General features: G+C 35.4%; 3 protein-coding genes and 1 pseudogene across 6 annotated transcripts; 3 read left to right on the top strand and 1 right to left on the bottom strand.

The window, feature by feature from the left end:
• Nucleotides 1-119: 119 nt before the first annotated feature.
• On the top strand, nucleotides 120-809 carry LOC118029515 (heat shock cognate protein 80-like; annotated as a pseudogene).
• A 282-nt stretch (nucleotides 810-1,091) lies between these two features.
• LOC118029477 (uncharacterized) lies at nucleotides 1,092-4,513 on the bottom strand. 4 transcript variants are annotated; one of them, XM_035033382.2, is made up of 5 exons: nucleotides 4,357-4,513; nucleotides 3,565-3,639; nucleotides 2,753-2,904; nucleotides 2,008-2,086; nucleotides 1,092-1,530 (listed from the first exon to the last, which is right to left on the bottom strand). In XM_035033382.2, exons 2-5 carry the CDS (start codon nucleotides 3,614-3,616, stop codon nucleotides 1,334-1,336), a joined length of 480 nt encoding a protein of 159 aa, XP_034889273.1. In that variant the 5' UTR covers nucleotides 3,617-3,639; nucleotides 4,357-4,513; the 3' UTR covers nucleotides 1,092-1,333. The 4 variants fall into 4 exon arrangements, with proteins under 4 accessions (XP_034889273.1, XP_034889274.1, XP_073268469.1 ...); XM_035033383.2 differs by having other exon boundaries at nucleotides 3,565-3,651; nucleotides 4,357-4,401; XM_073412368.1 differs by lacking the exon at nucleotides 4,357-4,513 and adding an exon at nucleotides 3,956-4,319.
• A 1,851-nt stretch (nucleotides 4,514-6,364) lies between these two features.
• LOC118029478 (putative germin-like protein 2-1) lies at nucleotides 6,365-7,716 on the top strand. The gene is made up of 2 exons (XM_035033384.2): nucleotides 6,365-6,761; nucleotides 6,900-7,716. Exons 1-2 carry the CDS (start codon nucleotides 6,650-6,652, stop codon nucleotides 7,433-7,435), a joined length of 648 nt encoding a protein of 215 aa, XP_034889275.1. The 5' UTR covers nucleotides 6,365-6,649; the 3' UTR covers nucleotides 7,436-7,716.
• A 2,759-nt stretch (nucleotides 7,717-10,475) lies between these two features.
• On the top strand, nucleotides 10,476-15,342 carry LOC118029479 (LRR receptor-like serine/threonine-protein kinase GHR1). The gene is made up of 3 exons (XM_035033385.2): nucleotides 10,476-12,609; nucleotides 12,766-14,313; nucleotides 14,759-15,342. Exons 1-3 carry the CDS (start codon nucleotides 11,553-11,555, stop codon nucleotides 15,340-15,342), a joined length of 3,189 nt encoding a protein of 1,062 aa, XP_034889276.1. The 5' UTR covers nucleotides 10,476-11,552.
• The last annotated feature ends 1,419 nt before the right edge of the window (nucleotides 15,343-16,761 follow it).

Genomic DNA, 16,761 nt, shown 5'->3' with positions numbered 1-16,761 from the left:
CCTGTGTTTGTTTGTCATTAGGAAAGTTGGTCAACGGAAAACAATTTCCGGTCAGCGAAAAACACTTTCTAGTCAACGGAAAACACTTTCCGGTCAACGGAAAACACTTTCCACTTTGATTAAGTGTGTTTACTGAGCTCCTCTTGGAGATTGCTGAAAACAAGGAGGGTTACAAGAAGTTCTCCGGGTCCTTCTCTAAGAACCTCAAGCTTGGTATCCACGAGGATTACCAAAACTTGCTGAGTTGCTCATATATCACTCTACCAAGAGTGGTGGTCAGCTGACTAGGGACTATGTGACCAGGATGAACAAGGGCCAGAATGACATTTACTACATCACTGGCGAGAGCAGGAAGGCTGTTGAGAAGTCTCCATTCCAAGTTGAAGAAGAAGGGTTATGAAGTTCTCTTTATGGTTGATGCTATTGATAAGTATGCTGTTGGCCAGCTCACGGAATTTGAGTTCAAGAAGCTTGTCTCTGCTACCATGGAGGGCCTGAAACTTGATCAGACTGAAGATGAGAAGAAAAGGCAGGAAGAGTTGAAGCAGAACTTCGAGGGTCTCTGCAAGGTTATCAAGGATGTGTTGGGAGACAAGGTAGAGAAGGTTTTGTGGCAGTTTTGTTTTCTCTAACGCAGATAAAGCCCTAGTCTTTAACTAGGGAGGTTAGGAGAGAGTGCTTGGTGAATGGTAGTGGTATTTCACATGACCTGGACTTGTGAATTGGCTACACAAACCTTTCGATCAAGGCTCTTTGTACATTTTGGTTAAACTTCGAAATTTACGTTTTCTTTAACATGCTTCTTCAGAGTTCAGACAGGGCCTATTCTTGAATCCTATCTTATTATTGAACATGCCATGTCCATCACAGGTCATTGGTGTGACCAGTCTCACCTTTCCTCTCGAGTATTTTTCATCCGTCAAGCTAGATATTGATACTTCTTCGCCTTTTTTTTGGCCTGATACCTTGCGGAGTAGTTGAACCAAGAGGTCTCAGATGCAAGTCCAGGATGGCTTCATATGTACTCCTTTGGAAGGTGAAGTGCATGAGCACCAGTTTTCGTGTCCAACATCTTGGAATGACCGGAACGGTGAGTCAACAGAAAGCTTTTATTATATGGTTAGTAAAACAAATCCTTTTAGAGGTAATGGAAAACTGAAACAGAAACAATACAACATAGCGTTACAATTTCCTGCTTTGATGCAAGTGACATCAAAAGTTGTCCTATCTCATGCTTATGCTTAATAGCTATCCGTCCACCCAAAAAATTTCAGCACAGGAAATATAAGAATTGAAGTGCATAAAAAATTTATTGATTCCAAATCCTTTTTCTTTATCTCCTCCTGCTGTCCCGGTAGTCTCCCTCGCTCTCTTTGTCTTTTAAGAACCCTAGAAAAGCAAGAAAGCCAAAGAAGAAGAATCCACCTGACCAGTTTCCTCCTCCTCCACCCCCACCACCGCCACCATCACCGTCATCACGGGGTGGGAGCCCAGGTCCTCCGTCATCAAGTTGAGGTGTCTTCGTTGGTTCTGGAGTTCAATTGACCAGTACGAGTCATCTTAAATATGATGTGTAGCTACAAAAATAAATTATCCAACAGACAGTTGTATAGAAAACTTACAAACTGGAAAATAACAAAAGCACATTTCATGTGAATTCTAAATAACCAAAAAATGAAGTTCATTAAATATTTACCATGCAAACAAAGAAAAATGTTGAGCAACCAAGACACATTTCCAGAAGACATCGATCCCTAGGACACTCATGAACAATTCAAATAGAACATACAAATGAACATTGCAAATTGCAAACAAGCAGGAATAGGACTCGTTGATAACTGGAAATAGATGCTGTGTCAATGAAGGAAATACAACTGGACATGTAAAATCAATGCATGTACATCACTGAGCCTTTTCAAATCCCAAGGAACTTGTGTGCCAAAAGCTAGCTGAACCTCATTCACTAAGCAATTTAGCAATTCAGTTGAATATGCAAATAGCAATTACCTCGTACAGGAGCCTTGGTAATTGTAGGTGTCTCCTTGAGAACAGTTTGAGTTTGCCCTGAAGTAGAGCATCTTGCATTCTGCAGGAGAAAGAAAGTTTGTTCAAACCTTGTACTCCCTCATTTCTTAAATTGTTGAATCAGAATACTTTTGAAAAATGAATATTCAACATCTCTGTGCATGCATATGTATAACACTCGTATTTCCATGGTTTTTCTAGGATTGGCATTTCCATCTTGTTTTATCAAGATACATTCCCATGAAATTGCCAGATTAATCTGCTTCTAAATCACCTAAACAAACTACAGAAGGGAAAGGTTAACTGAGTATATCTAGGCCAACTCTTCTGCATATTTAACTTGCAATATTCTTTCTCCTTAAGCAAACTTACACATCTCAAAAAATTTAAAGGAACAAGAAGTTCAGACAGCAATACCCATAAATCCCTGTCCCAGTGGCAAAATGTTTACCTCTACAACCTAGGGAACAACAAAATTACAGGCTTCTTGCTTTAGAAGCTATTATAGCATGGCTTTGCCTGTTCAACTTGTGTAAAGTGCTAATAGAAGACAGAAACAATACTTATGGAAAAGGTTTCTCTGACCAATTGCATTGATTCAGTTGACTATTAATAAAAGGCAAGAGCTCATTATGTTGAAATCATAGAGAAAGAAATTAAAACTTCCTACATTCAAAATATAGCACACGTGCATAAAGTGAAGTAATAGATCCAACAACAGGCTTACCATAGCAGCAGAACATATAATAGAAGCAGATCGCTTTCTACTTGAATGTACAAAGGGTTTTATTCTATCAATAGGCTGTAATTGTGTAGCAAGCCCAAGTGGACCTTGTCCTGTTTGCTTAATTTGGCCCTTGCATTGACCCCTTGTCTTCACTGTGCGCAAAATATTACAAATTGCAGTATTTAGAATCAACACAGAATCAATCTAACAACCTAGTAAATTTAGCCAAATAACTTACCAGGTACTATATTTTTATTATTATGTACAGGAAGAAAGCTACTTGCAAAAAGAACCATCAGGAATTTTGGGGGTTGGGGAATAGCCTTGATTGACAACATTCAAGAGACCTGTCAGGGATCATGGGGGGTAGATACTATCCATTGCACTAGGGCATTAACAACCTAACGCATACCCACACTTAAACAAAGCTTGATACCACTATATAATATCAGTTCCCCAATAAGTTTAAATGCAAGGGCTAGCTAATTATTAGAAAGGCACAGGGTAACCAAGCCATACTAGGGTTGAGGATGGAGTGGGGACCTATTACTATTGCAAATTGTTTATTCATGTTGTGCATTTAAGCTTCACAATTCAAACTGTAAAGTGCTCGGTAGCTGAGCATCATCTACAGATATATATTCAATCTATTATACTCATATCAACATGATTAATCCAATTTACTGGCATGCACATTTTATAGCATCAAAATACCTGCTCAATGGTGTCTGGTCCATAATTCTCAAGTAAAAACTAGTCACTATGAACATTTACATTATATTTTCCAAGCATTAAATTAGGGGAACACGAACCTGGCACAGAAACAGGCACAGAGCTGATATTACTTGCAGAAAAGGGCAACATCTCAGCAACAAAGGAGAAATAACCTGTAAATTTATTTGTTAAAATTAAATGAGATGAAAGATGCCAAGTGAAATCAAATGCTAAACAAGTGCAACCATAATGAACTGCATAGCTTGTAAACCAGATAACTAAAGCCAAAAGAAAGTAAACTTTTCATTCCAAGAAATGAAATGCATTCTTCACGAGTAAATACGCACGTTCCACAAGATGAAGCAAACATCAGAAAGCAAAATCAGTACAGTAACAGGGCTAATTGAGTCATTTCTATTACTCAAACTTAAGGTTCAAAAAAACCATAAAAATCCCATCTTGATAAGATTGAAAAACTCTTGAAAATACCTTTTCTTTTCATACAATCCCAATCCAACCAAAACCCAAGTAAAAGCACAACACACCAGCCCTTCTCTAATCCATAATCCACCACAATCACCAAGACTGCGACTTTTCCATGTCTTAAGCTACAAAATGTCACCAATTGAGTTTTAACCCAGCCACTGAATAAAGAAAACATATGACCACAACTAACCAGCTAGTTACCTAATACAACCACATAAGTTTCACCTTAATTAAAACGAAAAATGAAAATCAGACACAAATTGAAAGATGGGTTTTTCTGTTTTCACAGTCCTAAATAATGGGTACCTAATATCCTTTTCTGTCTTTTCTAGAATTTTCTCAGCGACCAACCAGTGTTAGATAGAAAGAAAGAAAGAGAAAGAGAACGAGGGGAAACGCCGTACCTTTATTGACTCAGTGAAAGGAGAATTGGGACATGAAGAAGACCAACTGAATTTGAAAGTTCTGTGATGTTTTTGTGGTTTTATTGCGAAAACACTGGATTGGTGGTAGGCAAATAAAGGCGGCGATGACGCTGTAATACGGTGCCGTTTGAAGTTTCAGGTTGTTTTTTTCTGGGCTGGCTTAAATGGATGATGGGCTGAAATTTGTCTTTGTGTGGTTTGTGGAGTCCAAAATTATTGGATCAAAATGATTTTGATATTTTTCCTTTTAATTCCAATTAGTGATTAGATTAAATAGCAGGTTATTGCCAACGCTATTACTGCAGCTTAGACCAAACAAATATTCTCGGAATGTAAAGAAATAATATGTAGATTTTTTATGGATTCCACTTAGTTGAATTAATTTTTTCATTTTATTATATAATAAAATATATGTAAAAATCAATTCACCATAAATATAATACTCAATGATAAAATTCAATAAGAACTTAACATTAAAAGATAAAATAAAATAAAACTAATATGTTCACTTAGAAAAATTCAAAAAAATAATTAATTCTAATTTATTAACGCAAGATCATGATTTTCCTTGCCCTAATTGGATTTATTCATAGTATGCTGTTATTGTTAATTTTGCTCATCAAGAAAACTTGAATAAACAAAATTCATTGTTTGATCAGTGGAATTTTAAGGAAATGGTAACATGAAATTGGAATCCAATGAATTGTCACAATTTCAAGCCATGAGCCCGTTAAAAAAGCTCAAGCACAATTGCTTGTTAAAAAAGCTCAAGTTCATCGGCTTCAGGGAGATCCACATGCTAATTCTTTTTTTCTTTAATTTTTATAAGTGTTGGACGCCATTTAAAAAAAAAAAAAAACATAAACAACAAGTCATCTGTTATTTATTGATTTTAATTAATTTCTTCGGATAATGTATCAACCCGCTTGAGCTATGACATTATCATTAACTATACTTGTTTTATGCGGGGTTTTTATATTTAAAAAATTAAAACATAGATCTATAAATTTTTTATTATTCTAGTTTAATGATTCAGGTCGTGAATTTTACAAGTTACTTTATTGACTTGGGCTTTTTTTTATTTATGTGATTTTATTTTTTTTAATTTTATTTTTTAACATTTTATTAATTGAGAATTAGGTTTCAAATAAAATGCTAAAAGATGAAATGAAAAAAAACACAAAACAAAGTCAATTAAAAAGAAAAGAAAACTTGGGTAAATCAAATTAACTCACAAAACTTAAGACTCAGATCATTAGATTGAAATAATCTCATAAAAATTAAATTAAAATAAATCATGAAACTTAATTCATAACAAACTAAATGTTAGAACATGAAATAAATTTTTTAAAAAAAAAAAACATAAATTAAAAAAATACTATTAAAATAAATAATATTTTATGAGGTGAAACACATTAAAAGCACCCCTCCTTTTAGTATTTTGTTAATATAACGTATAGTATGTTTTTAAACATTAATGTATAATATTTCTAGCTTAAAAATAAAAACTTCTTAAAAATAATTTAGTGATTTTTCATAGAATATAAATAAGAACATGGGAAGAAAGTGCTAGCGGTGAAAAAGAAATTTGATTTAATCAAATAGAGAATTGTGTTTGTTAAGAAAAAAATAGTTTATAATCAAATCATATTCATTTTCATGAATTGTTTTAATAAAAACCTCTATAAATTAATATTTCTTAGATCATTAGAAATTATTAAATAATCAAGATTTTATTTAAATTTTAAATTTATGTTGGAATCGAACAAAAATATCATTTAGGCTATTAATTTATCAAATGTTACACTGTATAATTCACTAAATACCTTAATAATCCTACCCTTTTGGAAGCATTTTCAAATCTAATCTCAATTGCAGATAAAGTTTGCCACAAGAACACATACATTAAAGGTTAACCTCCAATTAATTAATGCCTTTCTTCCTTCATCTTTGCTTAATTAGTCCCACATGGACAAATCCTAAGTAGATTAACGCATTGCTGATACTGTTTGAAGTTGTCGACTCGGATTTGATCAAGTAAAGGGATGCGATGAAGACTCTTTCAATGGGACGGCATTACATTACTTGTTAATTAATTCACTAATTACTTTGTTAATCATCTCTTTCACATCTCTCACAGCTATATAAATAGGAATCGGAGGAACCCTATTTGATGAACACAACTTGGAGTTGAAGAAAAATATATACTCGATCGGCGCGCTTATTAGAATTGCTAGATAGTGTTGAGAAATTCCTACATAGGATCTTGGAAATGGCCTCTTCCATTCTTTTCTTCGGATTCCTTGCTCTGTCCTTCAGCTATGTCCTAGCATCGGATCCAAGCTCCCTTCAAGATTTCTGTGTGGCAGATGAAAACAGTAATGGTACGTACAAGCTCACTCCAAGCATTTGAAGGCCATGGAAATCATCCCAATGGCCAGTCTTTGATCTTCAAATCGAAAATTAATTAAACTTTAGATTAACTTCTGGTTCTTTATTAAGATTCGTTTGTTTTATGGCAGTGATGGTGAATGGTTTGGCTTGCAAGGATCCCAAAGAGGTTCAAGCTGATGACTTCTCCTTCAGTGGACTTCACCTGGCAGGCAACACTTCAAATGCCGTAGGGTCTAGGGCAACCACAGTAAGCGTAGCCCAGATACCAGGGCTTAACACACTTGGAATCTCTCTTGTTCGCATCGACTACGCACCATGGGGCATCAACCCTCCTCACACTCACCCTCGTGGATCCGAAATCTTGACTGTCATTGAAGGCGGTCTTGAGGTTGGGTTCGTGACATCCAGCCCTGAAAACCGTCTCTTCAAAAAAGTTCTACAAAAGGGTGATGTGTTTGTATTTCCTATTGGTCTCATCCACTTTCAGAGAAATGTTGGAAATGGCAATGCCGTAGCCATTGCAGCTCTGAGCAGCCAAAATCCAGGCGTCATTACCATTGCCAATGCGATGTTTGGCTCCACCCCAGAGATCCCAAGTGACATTCTGGTGAAGGCTTTCCGGTTGGACAAGAATGTTGTCAATTACCTTCAATCCAGGTTCTAAACAATGTTGACAAAAATTCATGGAGGCTTTGGGATATAAGTTGTGACCCTGTGAAGGCTTTCTTCTTTGTTGGTTTGCTTGCAACACTCCTTTGTTGAGCTTGTATTTTTGTGTGCCTCTTTGTGGGGGATTCATTGATTCTTTGGTCTACTAGTTTTGTGCTTTTACACCATTGGCACCTCTCTGTTTTGTACAAGATGATGATCCAGACTAGATTTGTTGTGATTGCTTGTTTGAGACGTTGATACATGGCTTAGGCAGAAAGGGATCGAATTTTATGCGTTGTGGTTGCTTTTGGAGTGTTGACATTATTATATGTTTGCAGATATATAGAAGAAATTTGTAAAATAATCAGATTGTTTTAGTGAATGGCTAAATGATCATCTACAGAAACATTCTGGGGAAAGAACAGAGGGCTGCAAAAATCCATGAATTCCAATTACATTTTCTACAGACTCAAGAAAGGAGAAGTGTCTTGAATTCACAAGAGGCTCAATCAGGATATTTCTTAATCAGATTCATTGAACAAACCAGCTTCAGATGAAATGGTCTGCTACAAGATGTGCACAGAAACAAAGCAGTAAACAACACAAAATTTATTGCAATACCCAGTTTATACAACCTAGTGGAGTGGGGGGGATGGAGGAAGCTTTACAGTAATTCAATGCTAAAAGGGTTAATTTCAACACCTTGGATAGAATAACTGTCCTTAATTATTGCCGTAAACATGTTTGGTTGCAGAGATAATCTCTTTGTCTCAATTATCTTTGTTTTTTCTGTTCTGAAACAGTAATTAAACATTAACAGTAGGTGAAAGTGCAAATTGAATGTGATTTTCTAATAATCATTGAATTTGGACGAATAACGTGGGGACATTGTCTGATGTTAAGTTACATTTGAGGTAAAATTGATAAATCAAAAGTTCTAGGACTTGGTGATGGGCTATGTTGAGTTTCCTCCTTCGTTAAGAATCTTTGATTTGTAGTGAAATGATTGGTGTGTTTTTGGTTGATAATTGTGCTAGCAATTTAAGGGGTCGGGTCTTAGAAACAAGGCCGAAGAGCTCTTTATTTAGAAAAATGTAATCACAACTTCAGAGCACAAATCAAATGATTTAAGAATCATAATTTAGAATCAGAGATTTTTCTAAGGTATTTGGAGCTTTCTCATATCTCTCATGTTCTTCTTCGATAGTGCATCAAACAGGACAGCAACTCATCGATTAATAATACCATGGGAGGCTCTAAAATGGGAACATTGAATTCATCCTAGTTCATCATGTTGCCTACCACTACTTTCATCTTCTTTTACAACGTGGGATGGCTAATCCAGTTTTTTTTTTTTTTTTTTTTACTTCAAAATATTATTTTAAAATTCACACTGGTATAATAAGCAACCTGAAATATAGTCCTTTCTAAACAACAATAGGTCTAGACAATAAAAAAAAATTCACGGCCTGTTAAGTTAACCTGGAACTTAATCACTCCCAAGTTTGGATCAATCCAAACTAAAATTATATTAAAAAATATAAACTTTCACCTAACCTAATTAAATGTTTGAATTAACCTATATCCTGATTTATTTTGACTTGGTTAAAACTCAATCATTAACTTGTTAACTTAATGTTTTTGAGTTTTTTTTTTTAAAAAAATAATGATGCTGGCTTGTTCTTCATGGATTTTTGGATTAAATTTTAAATTTATTCTTTTAAAAATATTTTTGAAATAGTTTGTATTTCAACCGAAATTAAATTTAATTTTCTAATACAAACACTCTCACATGCAAACTTCGACTAAGTCTTAGAGTCGATGATGTCTAATAAAGTGATAATTTAGGTATAGGATTCTTCCTTTTTTTTGATGGCTATCCATCACTCTCACATGCAAAGGAAAACAATATGCACGAGTAAGAGGATTTCCTTTTCCTTTCTTCTCTTTCCAATGAAGATCGCACTCTCAAAAGACAAAGGAGAAAAAAGCAAACAAGGAAAGTCCCTTTTCCCATGTTCTTGTTCCATAAATCAATACTTTTGGATTGTCTTTCGAATTATGTTTTATTTATGATTTTGGATTATATTTGAAAGCTTTGTATTTAAATAAATATAAATTTTTTTATTTTAAATGTACTTTACATATTCAAATTCAGGCATAGCTATTAGTTTAGCTTGCAACGAGTTATATTATAAATAAAGTTTTTTTTTTTAATTAGAATAATATTGTTTTGTTTAAAATAAATTAAATTAAATTGATATATTAATGAACTTAACTAACTCGATGCAATATTTAAAATAAAATTAGATTTTAAATTAGATATTATAAATATGATACATAGCATTAAAGTTATTAAATCTGGATTGATCCACCACTCGAGTCACCAAACAAGTTAAACATGGATACTTTGAATTATTTTAAAAATGATAATATTTTAAGATAAAAAATAAAATAAAATGATGTTATTTGAATTTCATTTTTAAAAGTGAAACTAAGTTTCTATCCTATAAATAGATTGCACGAGTCATATATATATATATTTTTTCAACCGAGCCCAAAACAACCCTAAACACCCTTGATTCTAATCTCAAATTGATGATTTTATAGCCCCAAACAAAAGAGAGAGAAATCCACTGTGGATCAGAACTTGGTGATCTGTTCATGTGATCCTCTTGATTTGCTTACTTCATGGCAATTCCTGCCCAAAGGCAAGACAGGTACCATGCCATAGCATATTGGTAGTTAAGGGGGGCACATCATGCCCAAGTGTCAAAATCTTACTGGTGGTCCAAAAAATGTGGGACCCGTTGGTCCCACTTCAACATTATTCCTCCACCCACTTCTCCTCTTGTGTGATGCAATTTATTGGAATTTGTAAAGGGAAGTGACCCTCAGCAGCCCCTAGTCAAAGGGCAGTAAGTGGGGCCCATTTTCCTACGTGGCACTAACCCCAAAAAACTATTTTATTTTATTCTTAGAGTACTTCCAAGCAGAAAAACAATATTAAACCATGCTTGATAAATCTTTTGAAGTCCACCATGTTAGTGTAAGATTCCATGTCTTTTTGGCGGGTAAAACCCTAAATTGTGCCCTTGAAAAATGTTGATGACCCTAAAAAACCCTAACATTTTCCCGCTTTATTAATTTTTTACTCTCTGACACCAAGGCCCTTAAAAGAAACAAAAAAACAAGAAAGGGTTTATTTTTTTCTTAAAAATCATTCAAAAACCAATGCAAACAAATTAGGGTTTTTGTTTTAGGGAAAACCCCCCCTGCCTTAGACAGAGAGGGTTTGGTTGTTTCCTATATTAAAGAAAAAAGTTAGTGTCTTTTTGGTGTGCAAAACTGTTTAAGCAAAGCTGAAATGGGCAGTAATTAGGGGGCCTTAAGCCAGAATATTTTATGGGTCCCTTTACATTTATGAGTGCTTACATTTTTGGGTTTTTTTAAAAAAAAATTTATTGTCACATTTCCTGTCGTATATCGTTGTAAGGTTCTGTTCTTTGCAAGAAAGTTGTGTTTTTTCTTTCGTTTTTGCTTTAAAGTTTGAGTCTTTTTAGAGTGGGAGATTCTACTAAGCCTGCATTGTTAATGAAAGTTGAGATCTTGATGAGAGAATGCTAAAATTCTTGTTCTTTTTAGATGAATAGATCTCTTTAAAGAAGGGCCCCAGTTTGTGTTGTTGTAGCTCATTTCAGCCATTTAATGCTTGGGTCGGTTGAAAAAAAAAAAATCTTTATTGAAGCTGAGTTTTTGTCATTGGAAGCAGTAAAGGTCTCTTGAAGCTCCATTGTCAGGTAACAGTACTGAGTTGGTGATTTTAGTTGAGTGGTACAGTTTATTGCTGTCTAAAGTGGTCAATCCTCTTGTTTCTTGAAGGAAATGCTTTCCGAGTCTCTCCTGTTTTTACTATCAAATGGTTGAGACTTGGTTGAAATTGCTGGCTCATTAAGCTTAACAACTTCATTCCCTTACAAGATTGAGCTTGTTTCTTGTTGTCACGAGGCTTGTTTCTTGTAACTTTCAAGCAGCCATTGTTGGGTCTTGTTGTTGAGCTTTACATGGTCTGAAATTTGGTTTTTTAGTTAAATGGTAAAAACCCCCTTGTTAAGTTTTGATAATTGAATATGAAGCTTTTGAGGCTTTTGCTATTATCCCTGTTTTTCCTCTCTGCCATGGGGCAATTGCCTTCACAGGACATATTGGCATTGCTCGAATTCAAGAAGGGTATCAAGCATGACCCCACTGGTTATGTTCTTGAGTCATGGAATGAGGAGTCCATTGATTTTAATGGCTGCCCTTCTTCTTGGAATGGTATTGTCTGCAATGGTGGAAATGTGGCTGGTGTTGTTCTTGATAACTTAGGTCTCTCTGCTGATGTAGACCTGAGTGTGTTTGCAAATCTTACATTGCTTGTCAAAGTCTCCATGGCAAACAACTCTATAACTGGCGAGATTCCTGACAATATAGGTGACTTCAAAAGCCTTCAGTTTATGGATGTGTCTAACAATCTATTCTCGTCGTCATTACCGCCGGGGATTGGTAAATTAGGGAGCTTGAGGAACCTCTCATTGGCTGGGAACAACTTATCTGGTTCACTTCCTGATTCAATTTCAGGGCTTGCATCAATCCAGTCTTTGGACTTGAGCAGGAACTCCTTCTCTGGATCATTGCCAACGTCATTGACAAGACTGAATAACCTGGTGTATCTGAATTTGTCTTCCAATGGGTTTGGCAAGAGGATTCCAAAGGGGTTTGAGCTGATTTCAAATCTACAGGTGCTTGACTTGCATGGGAATAAGTTTGATGGTCATCTAGATGGAATGTTTTTTCTTCTAACAAATGCTAGTCATGTTGATCTCAGTGGGAATATGCTAGTGAGCTCTAGTTCTCAGAAGTTACTTCCGGGTATGTCTGAGAGCATTAAGGTTTTGAATCTTAGCCACAACCAACTTAGTGGGTCACTTCTAAATGGAAGTGACTTGCAATTGTTTGCAAGTGTGAAGGTGTTGGATTTGAGCTACAATCAGTTGACAGGAGAATTGCCAGGATTTGATTTTGCTTATGAGCTTCAGGTCCTTAAGCTCAGCAACAACAAGTTCTCAGGGTCCATTCCTAATGACCTTTTGAAAGGAGATTCTTTGCTCTTGACTGAACTGGATTTGAGTGCCAATAATCTCTCAGGTAGCTCTGTAATAACTGCTTTAGCTTTTTGTGAGTTATCTAAGCTGTGCTTACTGCTTACTGATTATTATTATTATTATTATTATTATTTTTAGTTGGCTTTGTTCTGTTTAGTGTATTTTTCCGTGCTTCTCACATTGTAGCTTCATCTTTTAGGGCCTATAAGCATGATTATGTCAACAACACTTAGTGTCCTTGATTTGTCATCAAATGCGCTTGTTGGAGAACTTCCTTTGGTGACAGGAAGCTGTGCTGTACTTGATCTATCAAACAACAGATTTGAAGGAAATCTAACCAGAATGGTGAAGTGGGGAAACATTGAGTATCTTGATCTAAGCCAGAATCGTTTGACAGGGCCAATCCCTGAAGTGGCCCCTCAATTTTTGCGTTTAAATTATCTCAACCTCTCTCATAATTCTTTCACCAGCCCTCTCCCAAAAGTTATTACTCAGTATCCAAAGCTTAGAGTCCTAGATCTTAGTTCTAACCAGCTAGATGGATCTCTGTTGACTGAGTTACTAATGTCTCCTACTCTGCAAGAAATCCACCTTGAAAATAATTTACTCAATGGTGCTATTGAATTCTCTCCCCCTTCCACTACTCAATCCAAACTTCAAGTTATTGATCTTTCTCATAATCAGCTTGACGGCTTTTTTCCTGGTCGATTTGATTCACTTAGTGGTCTTCAAGTTCTCAATCTTGCAGGGAATAATTTATCTGGTTCCCTCCCCAGTTCCATGGCTGACATGAGCTCGCTTAGTTCATTAGATTTATCTCAAAACCATTTCACAGGTCCTCTACCGAACAACTTGTCAGAGAGCATTGGAAGCTTTAATGTTTCATATAATGATCTTTCTGGAGTTGTCCCAGAAAACCTGAGGAGGTTCCCTACTTCTTCTTTCTATCCTGGAAATAACAGATTACGCCTTCCAGCTGTTCCTCCTGGATCAAACAATCTTCCTGGTAGAAATTCTGGGAGGAGACCAATCAACACCATTGTCAAGGTGGTAGTCATAGTTGCATGTGTGATTGCTCTGATCATTCTCATCATGCTTGCCATCTTCATACTTTACATTCGTACAAGGAGGAGAAATCCACCAGGTCAATTTACAAATAAAGGTATCCGTAGGCACACTCAAACAAATCCCTCTGGCACAAGCGGAACAGGAAGTGGTGGTGCATTGATTGTGTCGGCTGAGGATCTCGTGGCATCAAAGAAAGGATCATCATCTGAGATTATCAGCCCTGATGAGAAAATGGCTGCAGTAACTGGCTTCTCACCATCAAAGCATGGCCACTTATCTTGGTCACCAGAGTCTGGGGATTCATACCCTGCTGAGACCCTTGCACGCCTGGATGTAAGGTCACCAGATCGGTTGGTTGGTGAGCTGTACTTTCTTGATGATACAATCACAATAACACCTGAGGAGCTGTCTAGGGCTCCTGCTGAAGTTTTGGGGAGGAGCAGTCATGGGACTTCTTATAGGGCAACTCTGGACAATGGGGTCTTCATTACTGTGAAATGGTTGAGAGAAGGGGTGGCGAAACAGAGAAAGGACTTTTCTAAGGAGGCGAAAAAATTTGCAAACATTAGGCATCCAAATGTGGTGGGTTTGAGAGGATACTACTGGGGGCCTACACAGCATGAAAAGCTCATTCTTTCAGATTACATCTCACCTGGAAGCCTGACAAGCTTTCTTTATGGTAAGATACTGATCTTCTAGCTTTGATCTCTATAGTTTTAACTGCTACAGATTCCATGACAAGGGTGGAAGGAAGAAAAGAAGCACTGATTTGATCACACAGATGAAGTGAGACATAATTGTTTCATCCATGACAATGCCTGCGAGATGTGAAGAACAGGAAGAAAGTCTTGCGATTGTGAAACTTGGAATCTTCATGCCTCACTAATTGGGAAATTTGCCTGCCTGACATTGTTATAGTTCAATTACAACCTGTCTTATGAAAGAACAAAAGTAATCCTGCAATACAGATGGTTTATTTCCTGTAAAAAGTTCACATGGACAGAGAAGTATACTTACTAGCTATATGTTTCAACAACATAGGATCTTCATAATATGTTGGTAATGGTATGTATTTCATATATTGGATAGAATTGCCTTTTGATTTTATAAACCTGACTTTTCAGATCGACCGGGAAAAAAAGGCCACCCATTAACCTGGGCCCAGAGGCTCAAGATAGCAGTTGATGTTGCACGTGGCCTGAACTATCTCCATTTTGACCGTGCTGTTCCACATGGGAACCTTAAAGCAACAAATGTACTTCTAGACGGACCTGATCTCAATGCACGTGTTGCCGATTACTGCCTCCATCGACTCATGACTCAAGCTGGCACCATTGAACAAATACTAGATGCTGGGGTCTTGGGTTATCGTGCACCAGAGTTGGCTTCTTCTAAGAAACCACTTCCCTCCTTCAAGTCAGATGTTTATGCCTTCGGAGTGATGATGTTGGAACTTTTAACTGGAAGGTGTGCTGGTGATGTAATTACTGGGGAAGGGGGCGGTGTTGACTTAACAGATTGGGTGCGGTTGAGAGTGACAGAAGGTCGTGGCACGGATTGCTTTGATCCTGCATTGCTGCCGGAAATTGTGAATCCGACAGTTGACAAGGGAATGAAGGAGGTCCTTGGAATAGCCTTACGATGTATAAGGTCTGTCTCTGACAGGCCAGGTATCAAGACCATATATGAAGATCTTTCGTCGATATAGCTGTAGGCTGTTTAGTCAGTTCCATTTTTACTTGTGCTTGAATCTGAGGTTTTAATATCTCATTGGCCTCTCTTTTCGGATCTTTGTTTTTCTTTTTGGCACTTTAGTGTTAGCTACTGAGATTAACCATCGTTGTATAAAAGGAATGGATAGAAGATTTTCAGTTCTAGGCTATTTCTTGATGATCTTTTGGTCATTGATTGATTGCTTGGCTGTGCATTTATGAATGAGGAATTGCTAGCGGTGCTCTTGATGATACTCTAATCGTTCTCCTGCGCCAGCAATGTCCATGTTACATATATCGTTTTTGAAACAAAAACATGTTAATTTAAAATATCAAGTTTTTTCAAGCTGTTTTGATTTTTGTTTCTTCAAATTAGAAAATCATAGGCAAATTGATGTGGATTTTTTTTAAATATATATTTTTATATTAATAAATATAAATTTTTTACCACACCGGGTTATAGAAAATAAATTTTTGTAAGGTTTAAAGTTTTATATCTATCAGAAATTGAAAAGACATTTGAATAAAAAGTTACTAAGATTTTTTTTAATATATTTTTAGATGGTTTATGACTTTATTTATTTGGACTAGAATTATTTTTTTTTAGTTTTATTCAGGATTATTAAAAAAAAAATTGTTTAAGACTTTGATTGCTTTCCAAGTTAATTTAAAAAGTTGTAATAACTAGGGTGAGTAAAAAATTAAAAAAATTGATTAAATTAAGAAAATTAGAAAAAAAATAACTGAAAAAACCTGAATCGTAAAAAAAAACCGATAAAATTTTAAAAAACCGACTGGTTTGGTTTGGTTTTGGTTTTATAAGTCTGAAACTAAAAAAATTGAATCAAAATAAAAAAAACCGAGTCAAACCAGTTTGAACCGGTTTTTGTCTAAAAAACTTAACTGAAATCAGCCAGTTTAAATCTATTTCGGTTTTTTTTTTTTTTTTTTTAATTTAGGTTATTTTTTTTTTAATATCAAACTGAACTGAAAATGATCATCGCTAGTAATAACTTAAGATAAATATTATTTATAAAATTATGAATTAAAATTATATTTACTTTTAATTCTATTTTTTTTTACCTTACTGTCTTCCTTTTTTGTGTTTTTTATTTTTGATATCTATATTAAATATAGAGTGGTCATTCCATTTTGTAATGGATTCTTTCTTTGCTCTTAAAAAATGATTGAACTTTGTTTTATATGTTGGGGTGCCAAGTGCCAAGTGCCAACTTTGATTCCGTTTAGGAAACTTGACAGTTTTTATTCTCCTATGCTTTTTAAAAGTATGTATATTTAAAAAAATATTAAATTGATTTTTTTAGTGTTTTTTGATATGTTATTATAATATATATATATATTATATATATATATTAATAAATTTAAAAAATATATAACATACCCATGGAAAAAAT

This window comes from Populus alba, chromosome 11, assembly GCF_005239225.2.
Source record: "Populus alba chromosome 11, ASM523922v2, whole genome shotgun sequence".
Lineage (NCBI taxonomy): Eukaryota > Viridiplantae > Streptophyta > Magnoliopsida > Malpighiales > Salicaceae > Populus > Populus alba.
This window is presented reverse-complemented; position numbering and strand designations above follow the sequence as displayed.